General features: G+C 37.3%; 1 protein-coding gene across 2 annotated transcripts in view; it reads left to right on the top strand.

Moving 5' to 3' along the window:
- Positions 1-954: 954 nt before the first annotated feature.
- The window catches only part of LOC145469338 (C-1-tetrahydrofolate synthase, cytoplasmic-like), a 34,108-nt gene continuing 18,541 nt past the window's right edge, over positions 955-16,521 (top strand). Inside the window, exons 1-12 of one of the 2 annotated variants that reach the window (XM_081453018.1) lie at positions 957-1,754; positions 4,625-4,709; positions 5,133-5,192; positions 5,816-5,869; positions 7,170-7,306; positions 7,697-7,797; positions 9,091-9,143; positions 9,976-10,059; positions 11,226-11,279; positions 11,633-11,690; positions 12,002-12,094; positions 12,664-12,740. In XM_081453018.1, the coding sequence (XP_081309144.1) occupies positions 1,714-1,754; positions 4,625-4,709; positions 5,133-5,192; positions 5,816-5,869; positions 7,170-7,306; positions 7,697-7,797; positions 9,091-9,143; positions 9,976-10,059; positions 11,226-11,279; positions 11,633-11,690; positions 12,002-12,094; positions 12,664-12,740 (897 nt within the window). In that variant the 5' untranslated portion in view covers positions 957-1,713. Of the gene's footprint in view, positions 1,755-4,624; positions 4,710-5,132; positions 5,193-5,815; positions 5,870-7,169; positions 7,307-7,696; positions 7,798-9,090; positions 9,144-9,975; positions 10,060-11,225; positions 11,280-11,632; positions 11,691-12,001; positions 12,095-12,663; positions 12,741-16,521 lie in introns of both variants that reach the window. The other variant, XM_081453019.1, reaches the window with a different exon arrangement.

A 16,521-nucleotide genomic window follows, 5' to 3' on the forward strand; every position in this document is an offset into this window, starting at 1 on the left:
CACTACAGTTTACAGAACTACATCAAGGGTTTGACTCAAAAAAGTCGCGCCATTTTCTCATCCAATCAGAAATAAAATCAAAACCAATCGTGTCTCGCTGGCGCTCGTTTCCCCGCGCTTTGCCTCAGCTAAATGTATTTTCTTGGAAATTTGATTGGCCCGTTGGATGAAGTTCGTCCTTTGTGACTGGCTAAGGTGATAACTTTGGTTTTGGTTTTACGAAACTCAATTGAAAACCGCCCTGACATATAGTCTGGCACAATTAATGTCTTCCCTAGCGTATTCGTGTAAGTGAGATTTGACTTTGATTGCAGGTTAATGTATTTTCAGTTTTTAAGTATTTTCGTTTGTAGCTAGCTAGATTTAGTTTACTGGAACAATAAGTTAGTTTACATTGCAATGAAAAATTTTTAGAGCTGAACTGTAAGCGATATTTAACAATTAGATTATGAGCTCGAGGTTTCTATTGAGCGAGTTCCCGTGGTTTTCTGCTTTTCACGTGAGCCACAAGCTAAGGTAAACAAGAACTAACAAAACCACAAAAACCAGAGAAGACAGAAAGTCACGGGAAAACTGGGAACGACAAGAGAACAGCGTCACAGGAACCATGACAGCCACGCGAATCTGACGAGAACAACAAGAAAGTTTTATGTGAAATCAAATGAGTGACATGTGACGTCAATGGCTGTTGTATCGTTGACCAGTCCTGAGCGCTGACTTGCGATTGATTAATTAGTTAACATTTATTCACTGAAGTGGAGGTGAATAGTACTTTGCTAGTCATCTCCGAGTTAACCAATAACAACGCGTAAAAAGTACTATTTACTTACGTGGTATATTCAGTGAATTCTTCGCTTTACGGACACTCTCGTAAGCGGACAGCCATACTTACAGACACTTTTTTCAATTCCCTTTTTTACCTCCCGGTCAGGCTCTATATTTACACCTTCCCGTAAGAGGACGCCCTTACGTAAGAGTACGCGGACATCCCAGGTATAATAATTGACTCCTGGCATGGAAAATTGTCTTTAATTTGCAATAAAAAGCTTCAGTTGTTATTTTTGGCGACGCAATTAAACATGTGATTAAAACCCGCTAATCTGAATCCTGCCTGTCCGCTTATGAGAATAATTCCCGTAAGCGGACAGCTCTACTAATGGAGACTTTGTCCAATTCCCGAGGGGTATCCGTTTTAATACGAGAGAGTTGGCTGTACAAGTAAATGATCCATATACCACGTGACTCGAACATTTGACTCGGGGGCCAGCTGATCAACTCACGTTAAGCTTAAAAGGAAAATTATGCGTTGAAAACGAGTAATTCAGACATAATAATTTTTCTCTTTTCTTGGGTCTAGCGATATTGTTTTTATGCTTTTTGACTCTCGGTATTTTTTTACTGAACGCAAACTTAACGGAACGGCGGTCAAAATGTCCAAAGCTCTGAGACAAGCAACTGAATTATTCCTAGCGGTTCAGAATGCTCTGCACAAGCTCGCGCTAATAATATACAATGCAAGAATGCCACTCATTCTGTTTTAACAACACTTATCTCGAGTCTAGCAATATTCCACTTCCTTTTGTGAGCATAGACTAGTTCCTATTAGAGACGAACAAGTAAATCGATCATTGTCCACGGATCCTGATTTTCCAGTTTTTTTCGGGCGCGGGCTTCCCAAGGCATTCTGGGACGTTTGGCGGTACCTGGATCAACATGGCGGAAGCGAAGTTGCTTCTCGGTAAAGAAGTAGCGAGGTAAACTTTATTTTGCTTCGTTTTACCAGTAGATATGGGAGTTATAGTAACACGGGAAAAACCTATTAACCGTATTCCACCGGAGAGAGATTCTGTTGCCTTTCTGTTTGATTTATAAATTGTGCGCTTGTTTACGAAGGTTTCGTCCGTTCTCACGTGTTTAGCATGGGGAAAGTTCCAAGTACGTGTATTTTTAAGTTTTCTCAAATTTAAACATGGCAGAAAAATAATTTTGTAGAAATAAGGGTTTCAAATTAAACCAAAACAGAAAAATAGCTTTGTAGAAATAAGGGTCTCAAATCAAACCAGGGCAGAAAAATAATTTTGTAGAAATAAGTGAACACTCATGACTTTTGAAAACATTACTCAACTCGTGTGTCAATGAAAGTAATTCGAACCTATATTCGGACACTCTTCTTCCCCATGGGAGGGTACTCCCAGAAAAAAATGGGCCTGGGTGTGTGCGGCCTGCTTCCCACCTTACCCTACATGTACATGCCATCTATTTGGACCTCTATTTGAGACCAAAATCTGTGAATTTCCCTATGACCATGGCCTGACCAAAAATGTGATACCCTATTCAAGACCTGACCCTCAAATAATACCCTGATTTAGACTTGCCGTATAATTAGTTCAGACCAATGTTAAAGACATTGTGAAGGGTTTTTGTTGATGGTCTTATCGATAATGATGAAAAGGTAGCCAGCTTCTTCCAAGAAAAATATACCCAATTCAAGACTAGAGTGCAAAAACCATACCCTATTTGAAACCATATGGCCAAAATCGATACCTTATTTTTGACCAAAATGGCTAAAAGTCCCTATCCTTTGGGGTCAGACATACCTATATAGCCCATATAAGGAAGTGTGTGAACAGCCTGGGGATGCCCGTCAGAAAACTGAGTTCCATTTTGTCGTGATCATGAGAAGTGGCCCCACAGCAAAGCCTACACTGTTTATGTTTTGTGTTGTTTTTTTCAAGTTTTAATTTTCTTCTGCATAGTTGGATATTTTTTACACGGAAGAGATGTTATTTTCTTTGTAAATTATACAGTTTGCATCCTTTTTTCTCAGAAATCCTTAAACCAGAGAATTCAAAAATTGATTGCTAGACTAAAGACACTAAGCCTTAAATATAATGACTGGCCCCTAAGGAAACAGAGACCCTCAATGTTCCCCAAGGCAAAGCATATAGGGACATTGAGGTTGAGGGGAAACAAAACTCACTGTTCCTGCACAGCCAGTCATTAAGTGTTTGTTATACCTCAGGGGCATAGCCAGGATTTTTCCAGAGGTACACACAATTTTCCAAATCCCCCCTACCCCTGACCTCCAAGTCCCAAATCTTTTTCAGGTGACTTGATTAAAGGCAAGGTTATGTTGTAAGCCCAACATTTTTACTGTATATGAAATGACAACTAAGTCGTAAAATTTTTTGTTGCCTTTTTCGGTTCATTGACTGCAGCACCTCAAAAACAATCGCTGCAAGGTAATAATTTGTGATCGATTTTTGGCCATGGTAAGGCGAGGAAATCGAGTATACTGCGAAGACAGGCTGAGGTGAAAACAACGCATTCAGCCTTACTATCCAGCTTGTTATCTGCTCGCTATTTTCCTACCTTTCCTCTAAATATATCATTCAAAATTTGTTTGACCAATGAATAACACGCTTCTCTGGAAACTGACAGTCGGGTGCGGGAAAAAAACAGTCCCTTATTTAGAAAATATACATTCAAAGGAAACAAGCACAGTTAAATGCATTGAGGCAAACTGTGCTTTGTAAAAACAGCTAGCTTTTACTCTTGTGCTTTTTTGTTATTTTTCACTTTTTTATTTTATTTTTTTACTTTTGACTTTTTGAGGTACGCACGTGCATACCGTGCATACAGGTAGCTATGCCCCTGTACCTCCCAACTCCAAAACTGTGTGCTTGATGGCGGCTGGCACCGTGGTTTTAAGGAGCATGACCTTATCATGTGCGATTTGAAGGTCCAAGTTGTTGTTTCCCTAGGGAGTTAAAGAGTTTTTTTCGTCCCAGGGAATTTGTGAGTTTTGACAGGTTAAACACGTGACAGGTTCTCCAGTCGTTAAGTCATTAAGATTTACATTAACATTTTGAGTTGAGAGGTAAAAAAAGAGCTGTCATCCATAGAACACTTAAGTTGGTGTTTGACGAACAAGTTTTCCTTAAGCGACCATACTTCATACAATAATCTTTTCCCGGCTGTCTGAAATGAGGTTTTCTCTGAGAATAGGCACAAATACTGACAGCTATAAGTAAGGGACACTTGATATTCTTGTCAGCTACTTGTATAATTGGCAATCATATATCACTGTGACAGTTGAATAAATCCCTCCAGATTCTCTTTGAAGTGTTTGTTGGAGGTTTGCCACCTTTCTGTTCTCTAGGCTCTTGTTTTTCTTTAAACTCTTGCCATATTGTTCTGCTATTCAGACCTTCCCTAAATGGCACCTGACTAGATTTCAGATTGAAAAATTAATTTTGAATAAGACCCCTTTCCCCCAAAAATACCTCTGCAAATCTCAGACACAAAATTCTTTCCAGTAAAGACGATCTATACTCCTTATTCCAAAATGGCGACCAATTTATTATTCTTTTGTTTGCATGTTAATTAGCCCTCTTTGCCTCATTTTCACTTCAAAATTCTTTTGTATTCTGTACATGTTGACGAGGCAAAGAGGGCTAATTACCATGTAAACAAAAGAATAATAAACTGGCTCCCATTTTGGAATAAGGTGTATAGAGGGGGTTATGCAGAACCAAAGCAAAGTGAGAAAACCACTCTGTGACCTTTGATGGATCGTATGTAGGGATTATAATACATAGAAAACTTGTCATTTTGTACACAGTGAGATTCGTCAGAAGTTAAAGGAGGATGTTGCAGCAGTGCAAGCAGAAAATGAAGGATTTAAACCAGGACTTGCCATTGTGCAAGTAAGGACAATTTTAAAAAAATAAGCAACACTAATAAAGTATTTGTTTTGCACTGCCCTCGTTTTTCTTATGTAAGGCTGATTCATCAATCAAAACAGAACTAGCTAGGTTTTTTTTTCTGTTACTTTTAGTGGACATTCTAATCGTACATGTACATAACTGTATGTGTGCTAAAAAATCTGTACAATGTAGGAACCCCAGATATAGTGGCCTTGAGGTGAGTGCACTTGACTCTGCTAATAAACATCTGGATGGTTGCTGTGGGATTGCTACTTTTGGAAATTCATGGTACATGTATTAAATGTATGCAGGAATACTTTGTCCAGACTTGTCAGATGCAAGACTAGAGATCTGTGGTAAATTAACATTTTGATTTGCTAACTTCAAATGTTTACATGTACATGTATGTGTTTCTTGTTTTAGATTGGTGACAGAAGTGATTCAACTGTTTACATCAAGTCAAAAGTCAAGGCTGCTGAAGAGGTGGATGCAATTTATATCATTATGTTTCTTTGATTAATTGTTTATTTTGTGCGAAACAACCATTTTATTCCAACCATATTAATATACTGTTGCAATAAATAAATAAGTATACTTGTAAGTGCGAAGTAGTTGTCAACTAGGTACTGGTCAGTGGAATTAATTGAAGATAAACAAATAGCAATTCTGGTTAATTAAACTGAACCACAGAAAATTTAAATCTAGGTGGTTTCTAGGAGAGTTCCAGTTTGCCGAAAAGTACATTGTTTCTCTTGTTAAACCTGGGCAAGAAATGGACCACATTTCACTTTAAGAAGTTGATGAAATTTATAAACATTGAAGAGCATCAAAATCCTCTGTAATCTGATTGTTAACACAGGCTTAAGTACACAGTACTATTCTTAAAGCATTCCTCCAATTCCTGAAGATTTGCATAGAAAAATACTAGAGGTCAGAAGATTAGGTCCACAAAATCTCGATCAGAACCAGTTATGTGCTGCTAGTCACTTACACAGTCATTAGTTTGGTAAATATATGTGCTCAAACAACCCATGCAATTCTGCTAAATTTTGTGTCAACATTGTGAAGATCGAGTAAAGGATATTATTTGTTTTCTGTACTTGTAGATTGGTATGCTTGCAAGACATGTGAAGTTGTCAAGGACCTCTACTCAAGCAGATGTAGGAACTGATATTCAGAACTTTGCATTTAACTCATTACTATACAGGGGTTTCATTAACGTTTTCACCAGGGAGGGTGGGGGGCAACTGCTTTTCAGAGGTGGGGAAAATGTTTTGAACTGAACTTTTTTATAAGAAAACTTTTCTCTAGATAACCAAACCAGGTGGGCAAAATCATCCAGTCACAGCCGTTCAGTTTGTCTGTTGCCCAGCCCTTAATGAAATCCCTTTTTATATGATATTTACTTTTTATCTTTGGATATATCTAGGGAACCCTGTAGAGGTTACAGATTTTTTGTCAGGGTCAAATCGGGTTTAAATATGTCGCGACTAGCCGCATTGAGGCTTGGGGTTGAGTCATCCAACATCAAGATGGCACCTATTCCACTGACGTGACTCTCATGACATTTCCTAATTCGTTGAGGTGTGTGTGAGCTCCAGCAAATTGTCTTGGTCCACCGGACACTGGCCAACAGGGCCCGACAAGATGTTTTGAGATCTAGTACTGTTAGATATAGCCTGACAAGCCCTGATCTTGTTGCAGACTTGTCTGAATTCACCCCATACTAGCTGGTGTGCGCAGCCTTAACTATATGGATTTAAAACAGGTTTAATGCTGAGTAACACTATATATCAAACATATGAGAATGTGTTTTATGAGAAGAGAGTTGAAGACGTGACAAGAAGAGGAGAGTATTTTGGGTACTTCGAGATATTTGGAAAAGTGGTAAAACACAGTCAAATAATAAGGTTGATGTATCTTCTCAATCAAAACTGCAGAGTTCTTAGGAGAAAATGGGGAAGTAAAATCTTAAGCATCCATGCTAATTCAGATCAGATATCCAAACACTGTCACAGTTTAACTTCTTTTGTTTAAACTTGATGAATTATTAATGACTTTGAGGATGACAAGTCTTGGTGACCAATTGTGCTTGTACTTAATTCAAGTTTACATAGCATGAGAAAGTGATTCAGTTTTATAAAACTTTCCTGGATGGGATGATACATAATTACTTTGGAGTAAGTACTTTGGAATGATAATTCTCTCAGTATTTTCAATAGCTTGGTGAAACAATTTGATTTCATCCATTATTCAATACACTTCTGGATGGAAAGAGGCTTCATAAAAGCTCAGTCTCTTGCCCAAGAACACAAGAAAATGACCCTGGTAACACTGATAAGCCCATACTGATCAATTTTAGTCCAACATGATAACTTAAAGAGTTTGTTCAAGGTTAAACCCTTGATGTTTTGAGCAACTTACTTCTGTGCACTCACAGTGTTACACTTCTACCCTAAGGTTCTCAAAGCTGTGGATGAATTGAACAAAGATTCAACAATTCATGGCATCATTGTACAGCTCCCCCCTGATTCTGTGGAGCCAATCGATCCTGCAATTTGCACAAATGCTGTTGCACCAGAGAAGGATGTTGATGGGTAAGGTTTCATCTGCACTGTACATGCTAGTATTGGATTTTGTTAAACAGAATTAGAAGCCATGACAACAACCATTATTGCTCTACTAGAGGCTCAGTAAAAGGTCTGATGGTTCCTGTACTTCCATTACTTCATGGTATCATATTGAGGATCATACACATATGTATTGTGCATGCTGATCAATTAAATGTCCAGCTACATGTATATTGTACTTGCCCTGCCGCCCATCAGCAACTGTTATGTTAGTTTTGGAGTCTCTCTAGTCTTCCACGTATGAATGAGAAATGTTGTGGTGTGTTTTGTTGCTTGTGAAATAGTGTTTTGCTCTCCTGGTTAATTTACGACTTGTTGAATTGTGTATAGCTCTTTGCTTTCTTGTTTTTTTTTTAGGTTACATGATGTAAATGCAGGGAAGCTATCAAGAGGAGAGTTGGATGACTGCATTGTCCCTTGCACTCCCCGAGGATGCCTGGAGTTGATCAAGAAATCAGGTATTTACCCATATTTAACGGCTGTACAGTTATTTTATTCCCTGTTTCTCCTAATAAAAACTCAAAGAAGAAAGAATTGGGGAGCTGTAATGAAGCTTTTATTAAATATCACAAATTACAAGTAAGCGCCCATAGAAAATAAAGAGCAAAGCCCTGTTGAAAATGTCTTTATTATAATATGATATTAGAGAATGTGAATCACATGGAGCTGGTAGGTCCTATTTCCTGTCAAGCCTGTTTGTCTTTTTTCATAACCACATACATGTTTAGTTAACTCTGACGATCTCTTACATCATACCGTAAAATAAGCGGGGTAAAAAAATGTTTTGGAATGATGGCGAGAAAAAACACATCTGAGAAATGAATTAAAAAAGCCTACACATAACATTATTCGTCAGGTCCCCAATACGTTAGCACAAGTTTTTTGTCTGTTCTTAAAAGATGGGATACAGACAAGCATGATGGGTGAAATTACCAGGGAAGCAAGGAAGGCACCAGAGGGCAGTTGGGTTATTGGAGGTGGAATTGAATTACCATGTGTGTATTACATTTATGGGAGCAAGAAACACAAAGCGCAAGTGAGGAAAGGAATACGAAAGCTCAGAATTCATTGTAGGGAGGCCGCAAAAAATCTGTGTGCATGGAAAACTGCTGGATTGTAGCAAGCTGTTTGCTCTGTTACCGTACTCCAAAACATTGTTGTTGAACAGTTGTGTTGTTAATAGACAGTGGATTGCATGAAGATTTGTTTCTTTCTTTGGTATCGTAATAATTATTGTTCTTAACTCCACAACCACTGATTTATGCCTACAACTTTCAAATAAAAATTTTGATGTTTTGGAAAGAAATGCAAAAGGAATGCCCTGATACATTAGATGGGCTTATATCCGAGGGAGCTTACATGTATATCCAGAGCAATATCTTTGTTAGCAAATAGCTGAGCTTATATCCATGGGGCTTATAACTGGGGGGCTTTAAAGTGGGTTGTTACAGTATCTCTCTTGTAGTTCAAATATATGATAGTCCCTTGTAAGTGAATATGCATGTACATCTGTTGTCATATCATTGCTGCTTGTTCATGTAGGTTTCATTACATGTAACAGTGCCAAGTAGTGATGCTATTGTCACAGGCACAGAGGTTTGTCCTATGAAACAGTTAACAGCTTTAGAACCATCAGAGGCTCTACAGTTCACATTATTCAGAGTTAGAGTGCATTGGTTATCAAATCTAGTATTTAGCCAGGTCAGGGTGTTTTTAGATGTGTAGTATTCTGATTCAAACTTGTCCAACAGGTATGGAGATTGTTGGAAAAGAAGCCATAGTTCTGGGAAGAAGCAAAATAGTGGTAAGTCAACCCTTGTACATGATCGTTGATACACCTGACAGTGTGTGATAATTATGTCCAGAAACCCAACAAAGTAAATTGAAATTTCAAGATTTCAAAATCCAAGCCTTAGGATTCATGGAAGTCATGGAAAAATTGATCCTTGTCCAAGCACAATTAAGCTAGTCGTGATTTGCAGTAGAAAATGTAAGCTTTCAGCTCTGATGTCTTGACTCGCCTTCATATTAATTTTGTTACTTCATGACTACATGTTCAATGGGACAGAACATGGCATTTCTTGGTTTCCAAGGTCATAGAGTTTGCTACTTTGTTTCAAAGCTATTTGACCAGAGTTTTAGGCTATGTTCACACTAGCAGGGTGCCTGAATATGATTCTGGCAAAGCACTTATGTGAACAGACCATTAATTTTTTCCAAGTACTCACACCAGAATTCAGGCACAGAGGCCTCCACCTTGAACTCGGGCGCTAAACAGTATTTGGGTACATAGAGTACCCAGTGTCTGAACATAACATTATTTTTTGTCAGTACCCAGGCACCAGTGCTCAGCCAGCTTTTAGCCAGAATTTGAAAAGTGGCCATCCAAAATGTGTTGTAGGGCCTGTTCAAATAAGCAATTTATAAGGCAACATAAAATATGAAAAATAAAACAATTTTCTTTAGAAAGTGGCTATCTACAGGATGCCTGGATACCCAAAGGCACCCAGTGTGGACACAGCCTTAGTTTAAAAAGACTTATACTTATGGAATAATATTTTAAATTCACCATTCTACAGTGATTTATGACGTTGTATAATATTAACGCCATGTTTGGGAAATGCACAATCTTGCAGGGTTCACCCATGGCAGATCTTCTCAAATGGCACCATGCTACAGTGACCACATGTCACTCAAAGACAAAAGACTTGCCAGATGTGGTATGTTGGTGGAATGGAAAAAAGGCTGTAAAGCCAGAATAAATTTAAATAATATTGATGTAGTGCAAAACTAAACCAACATGGTGTTACACAAGAAAAAAAGTTGAAACATCTGAATTTCTTTAACTTGTGGTTTGAGTGGGCTCCCTTACCTGCTTTACTGAAAACTAGGAAAGAACATTACCTTTAAAATCTATTCAAACTTTACGGATGGTCATAGTATTCCACCACAAGTGCCCTTAGTGGGATGCAATTTTGCCATTCATTTCCCAGAAATTGTGTTTCTTTAACCAAAAGTAATGATATTGAATGATTACTGGATTATAACAATTTCAAAAAACAGAGAGCAGCTAAGTTGAGGGATCAGGAAGTGCAGTCTTGTTTCTTGTATTCTTGTTTCTTGTTTCTTGTTTTATTTTGCCATTTATAAAATAATAACATATCAATGTATATTAAGCAAGGAAGCCCTGGGAAGCCAATAAGGCCTATGTAAAGGACTTCTTAAAATACTTAAGGTGAATTCTGCTCAAAGTTCGAGCAGTAAGTGCAAAAATTATTTACTAAAAATCTACTCACAGCACGGTAACTGTTTAAATACTATTAATTTTAAAACATCTCACTTTAACTAATATCTGTTATTGACCCTGCAATTAAACTCTCAAGCATTCTCATAGAAGCTCATGTCAAACCTTGTACATGTAGGAATGTTTAATGCATGTGTTATCGTGTTTTCAACTAATGCAAAACGTCCGTTTTAACTGAAATATGGATAACTTCAAGTTCAATTTTCTCTCGCAGGGTCAGCTTGAGAGCTTAAGTCTTGATAAGTTCTTCTTAACTTTATTCAAAACATCAGCATGCTATGAGATGTTTTTGGTAACTTTATTTTTGCTATTATTGCTTGAATGTTCTGTGGAAATTGTCTTAAGTCTTAACAAGAACAAAATGATCATAATTTAGGCCTTAAGTAAAACTAAACGTGCGAATGTGCAAAAGCAAAGGAAGGGAAAAAAGGGAAAAAGCACAATAAAATATACGTATACCAAGAAAGATGACTTAAGTTTAGAGGTGAACACAACAATGCTAGAGACATTTTGAATTTCATTGCTGAGAGAATTAAATTGTTTGGGGCTTTGAAAATGGAGATTGTTTTTTCTGGTTTGTAGGTGAGAAGGGGTGATATTGTTGTTGTTGGAATTGGAAGAGCTGATTTTGTAAAGGTATGATAGTGTGCAAACTGTGTTCTTAGCACTTACAACTCTTGCAAATGTTAAGTGTTTTCTAGATACAGTACTGGTCAAATGTTGACAAGCATTCCTTGTTCCTACTTGAATATACTTAATCCTTGATCCTTCATGCTTTCGGCAGTAGAGGCTTGAGTTTCCAGTTTCAAGAATTTCTCAAGGAAACAATTATTTATTTCTCAAATACATGGACACACTGTAGCAATAACAACAAACAATAGCAACAAATCAAAGTTAAGTAGATTAGTTCCTAGTTTCTTTGACCCAAAACTCGAATGACTGGACTTTAAACCCAAATGGCTAGATTGTGATGATTTTCTAATTTTTAGGGGGACTGGATTAAGGAGGGTGCAGTGGTTGTCGACTGTGGAATTAATGTGATTCCAGGTAAGATTAATAATGATCCAATACAATAGCTGTTTGCTTATTCTGTTTTGCTGCTCTAATTGTGGTCAAGATTGACTGTTCAATCATGCAACAGGATTTGTTCAATAAGTGGTCAACATTTCCTCATGTAGACCACTCACATTTCACCATTTAGAAAACTAATTCCCCTGGCTGGACTTAGTTGCAGACCTGTCAGGAAAAGAGCAAGGGTCAGGCCACCTTTAGTTTTTCAAAATCAATCCTGGTTACTAGGTGAGATGTAAATATTTTTTCATGTATAACAAGTCTGTTTCTCTTTTTGCCTTCTTCAGATGAGACTAAAAAGAGTGGGCGTCGTCTCCTTGGTGATGTACATTTTGCGGAAGCAAGGAAAAAAGCAAGCTGGATTACTCCTGTGCCTGGAGGTAGATAATGCCTTTTGCATAGAGCTCACATAATAATGATATTGAGGATTTTTTGCTGAACTTCTGAATGCATAGGGTTCTTGTCTCCTCCAATGTTTCTTTTGAAGTCAAATGATGGGTAAATTGGAGTATGATTTTGTGACATGTGTAAGGTGTAATCTACATTCAAGTCTTAATTCCTAATTAGGCTGGTGTGCGTTATCGCACACACAAATTCATGAAATTCCCCTTTTCTCACACCTTTTGTCACACCAAATTTATCAAGAAATTTCTTGAACATAGTCGCTGGAAACAAGAATGAAAACAACTTACTGAAACTTGCATGAAAGTACAGGGAAACAATAATGAGAAATAAGCAAAAAAGGGTAATTAATTTACATCCTTAGAAACTGTACTAATTGTCAAACCATCCATACCAAGTCCTGTTAGTCAGATGCCATTTCCAGACCACATAAGGACTGAAGACACTCTTTTACAGTATTTCAAACTGTTTGGGTTCAAACCGTATCAGTTTGTGTATTTGGCCATGACCTGTTTGTTGATGGCTGCAACTGTTTTTTTGTCGACAGGTGTTGGTCCAATGACTGTGGCAATGTTGATGAACAACACAGTGGACAGTGCTAAGAGGGCTCTTCAAATGCAAAAGGTCTCTCCTACCTTGAGAATGGGCTTCTCTTTAGCACCATTGTTTCCATACCTCAGGCGCTTAATGAGAAAATGATATTTTATTGATAACTTAAAATTAATCTGAACAGTAACTATGATATGAATTTGATTTCTTCAGTGTGTTTAGAAGGTACATTAGCCTGCTCACACAGACAGATTTACGGCTTTGTTTCACAGTGTTTTTTGGTGGCATGAAACAAAAGCCAGAAATCTGAGTGTGTGTGCAGGCTAGAGGTACATGTATGTGGGGTGGTGTGTATTTTGCATGTAAACATGGTTTACTGTCAGTAATTTTATTTTTGTGTGCAATTAAATGCTTATCAAGACTAGCATACAACAATTTTTGGCTGTTTGACTACTGAGAGCAATTTTATAAATGCCATAAAAATTTATAAAATTATTTTGTTGAAAGTACCCTGTATGAAATATTTTTGAAAGAGACACAAAGTGTATCTCATTTTAGCAATCCAGTTTGTCTGAGTAAATATTAATTTTTAGAATCCAAGAACTAATTCATCACACCACTAGTATGAGTAAATTAAGAAAGTGCCATTAAAAATGTCTACAAATCTTGTACGAAAGATCTACAAAAGTTAGTAAGTACCTACATGTACACGTGTCATCATCATACACTGGAAGATTAATTTTGCCAAAGTGCCTCAGCCAGGCACAGCTCTATTGAAGTGTTTGCAAGGAAAATCTCCAGATTAACTGATGACTTAACAAGATGAATATTGGTTGAATGTGTTCTCCATTTATCTCTATGTTGTCATACATGCACATACATGCATGTTAAAAAGTAAATCAAGGAACTTATTTGTCATGTGCAAATAATACCTGAGATTTACTTTGAGCAAAATTTGAAACAAACATGTATAATTATCTTATTTTAGCAAAGCTCACCCAAACATTAAATGTGCCTAAAGGACACTTAAAATAAAATTGTTTGGTTTACACATACATGTAGGTTGACTCTAAATTGTTAAATTGCCCACTGGTGTTTTGATTTTTGATTGTACACAAATAATTATTTATTATACATTACAAAGAGATGAAATCTTGCCAAACTTCAAACTTTCACTTGCATGAAAAGTTATCACAGTTAATGTTTATGGAGTGAGGGAAGGATCTGTGACCAGGTGAGGATACAAGACATACTTCCACAAAACTAATGACTATTGATGATTTTCTGGTGCTCTTGCAAATTAAAACAGTGTTGAAGAGGATAAAATAAATAAATTTATAAATGTTCAATATTTAGAGAGGAAGATATGTTAGCTTCAGCTGGTTTCCTCTATCCCGGTCAAATTGGAATTTGGAGATGTTGGTTTTTGAAGAGGGGGGAAAACCGGAAAACCCACAGAAAAACCCTCGGAGCAAGGCGAGAACCAACAACAAACTCAACCCACATATTGCACCAGGCCAGAACTGAATGCAGGCCACATTAGTGGGAGGCACCATCCCTGTTTCCTGGAGGAGAGAGAGAGATGAGATTGTTATCTGAAAAGGTTGTCTTGAATGATACATGTAACTCTGTCCCTTGAGTAGGCAGATGATAAGACTGTCCAGTCACCTTTTGCTGCTGAAACTTGTAATGGTGCTTGACTGGTTAGCACTTAATGGACCTAATTGATTATTGACACTTCATCATGTCTTTTTGACTCTGTGCCTGACTTCTTGTGTCAAGGTGTAGTGAGAGCCAGTGAGAACGCTTTGTCTGCTTCACTGTATCTGTTAATGAGAGCATTGTGGCCTGGTGATCTGTACCCTTGAACATGACTGGTGTGGGTGCAAGCCTTTACCAGGGCTTTTGCATTGTGTATTTGGGCAAGATTTACTTTGGAAGTACTGCACCTCACTCCACCCAGGATTATAGGGGAATCTGTGCATGTCATTGTTTACACTTTGCATTAAAGAGCTCTCAAATTGCATTAATTACTGACATTTTTAGCTCTTTGGATGTAATATTGGAGGAGATATTCCTTTGGCTTTTTAAAACTGCATAATTTCTGGGTGTTTAGAGCACTAATGAAGCTCAGACAGTTAATCATGGCATAATATAAATTATGCTTGTAATGTTCAGAGTTGATATTTTTATAGCTTGATTAGAAACTGAGTAACACACCATTACTAATATAATGACACAGGTCTGGCTCATTTCGTGCATTGGATTGGAAAAGACTTGAATTGAACTATGTACCTCTTGAGTGGTCCTCAATGCTCTGGTTGCAGACTTTGTTGGTATGTTGTTGTTGGTCTTCAGTCTGTGCTTCTTTTTGGTGGGAAAACAGTGTACAAACAATACAAGTGTTGCTGTGGATACTTTAACTGGTATTGACTATTGCTGTGCTCATTTCATTCACTACTGATGCCTAACAGATATTTTGGAAGAACTCAGTGAGGAACAGCTATTTGAAGCAACCTTGAAGCATTGCTGGTAGTGCAGATGAGCTGAAGCAGAAACACTGGCCATAGCATAGTCTTTGCTAGCTTACACTGTCGTTGTCATTATTTTATTTTTTTCATTGTAAATAGACAGAGCAAGCTGATTTTTTCCTGTATTCTTATAACTGCACCATCTTCCTTTGCCAGACTAGTGTACATTTTAAGGAGCACATTTAAGTCGTTTCTGCCAGATGTTGTCTTGGTCCAAAATTTTTTTGTGTCAAACTGTTGTTATGGATTTTTTTTCGATTCTTATATGTACAGTAGTTTGTACATGTAGTTTATTTTTTCCATAATGTTGTTGCAAATAAATTAGTACAGCAATGGTAAGACTACTACAGTAAATCACTTTGTGCAGGTCCTTTCCTTACCCCAAATATTGTAATGAAAATCTCAGCTGTACAACAGTGTCATTGCTAGCAAATGATGTGCAAGTTTGGGTCTCTCTCGTGTATAATTAGTTAAAATGTTACAATAGTAAAGTTACTGGTTGTAGGATAATTAGACAGTATGCTTGTGTGATGGTTATTAAGTAAGTGTTCAGTTAGCCGGGTAAATGAATACAATTTTGGAGAGGCAAATATACAGTACATGTCATCATCATTGTGAACAGGGACATGACATTAATATTGTTTTTGGTATATATAGAAGCCACATTGTTTGAGCGTAAAAACAGGCAAGAGATTAAGCTATCTGTGCAGCTGCTGAACTAGAAATGCACCTGCCATTAACTGTTACATGGCAAGGACTAGTGAAGGGCAGTCATAATTGGTTTCAGCTGGGTTGTGTCCATTATTTTGACATTGGTATCCCAGCTTTATTCAACAGCTCTGGGAAAAGAGTATGACTTTTGTCATTACTACTATGCAAGTGACAATTAGAATAAACTTTAAGAGCTATTCATCTTAGTCAGACTCTCAGCTGCATGTATGGAATACCAATACAAGCTTGCAAAAAAATTAATAAGCTATTTTAACATTATTTTTTGAACTACATGTAACTTCAAGTCGCAAATAGTTCCTTTTATCATATAATATAGTGTTAAAAACATGTGCACTGAACTCAAGTGTTTGAAATAAATTATACTTTGTGTCTCATTCTTGCTTTAGTTTTACCTTGTTGATGCTTTTCTATAAAGACACTGCTCCCTTAATGACTGTGGTGTATTTTGTTGAAGTGGAGTTTGTGTACATGTGGATTTCATATCAAATCTGAAGGGTACATGGATTTTGTGCAGTTTTGTGGATGACTGTCTTGTATCCTCCTTAACAGGGTCCTTGCTCAACTTTCATTGGTGTTGCTTTTCATTTCTTTTA

Source organism: Orbicella franksi, chromosome 15 (genome assembly GCF_964199315.1).
Source record: "Orbicella franksi chromosome 15, jaOrbFran1.1, whole genome shotgun sequence".
Taxonomy (NCBI): domain Eukaryota; kingdom Metazoa; phylum Cnidaria; class Anthozoa; order Scleractinia; family Merulinidae; genus Orbicella; species Orbicella franksi.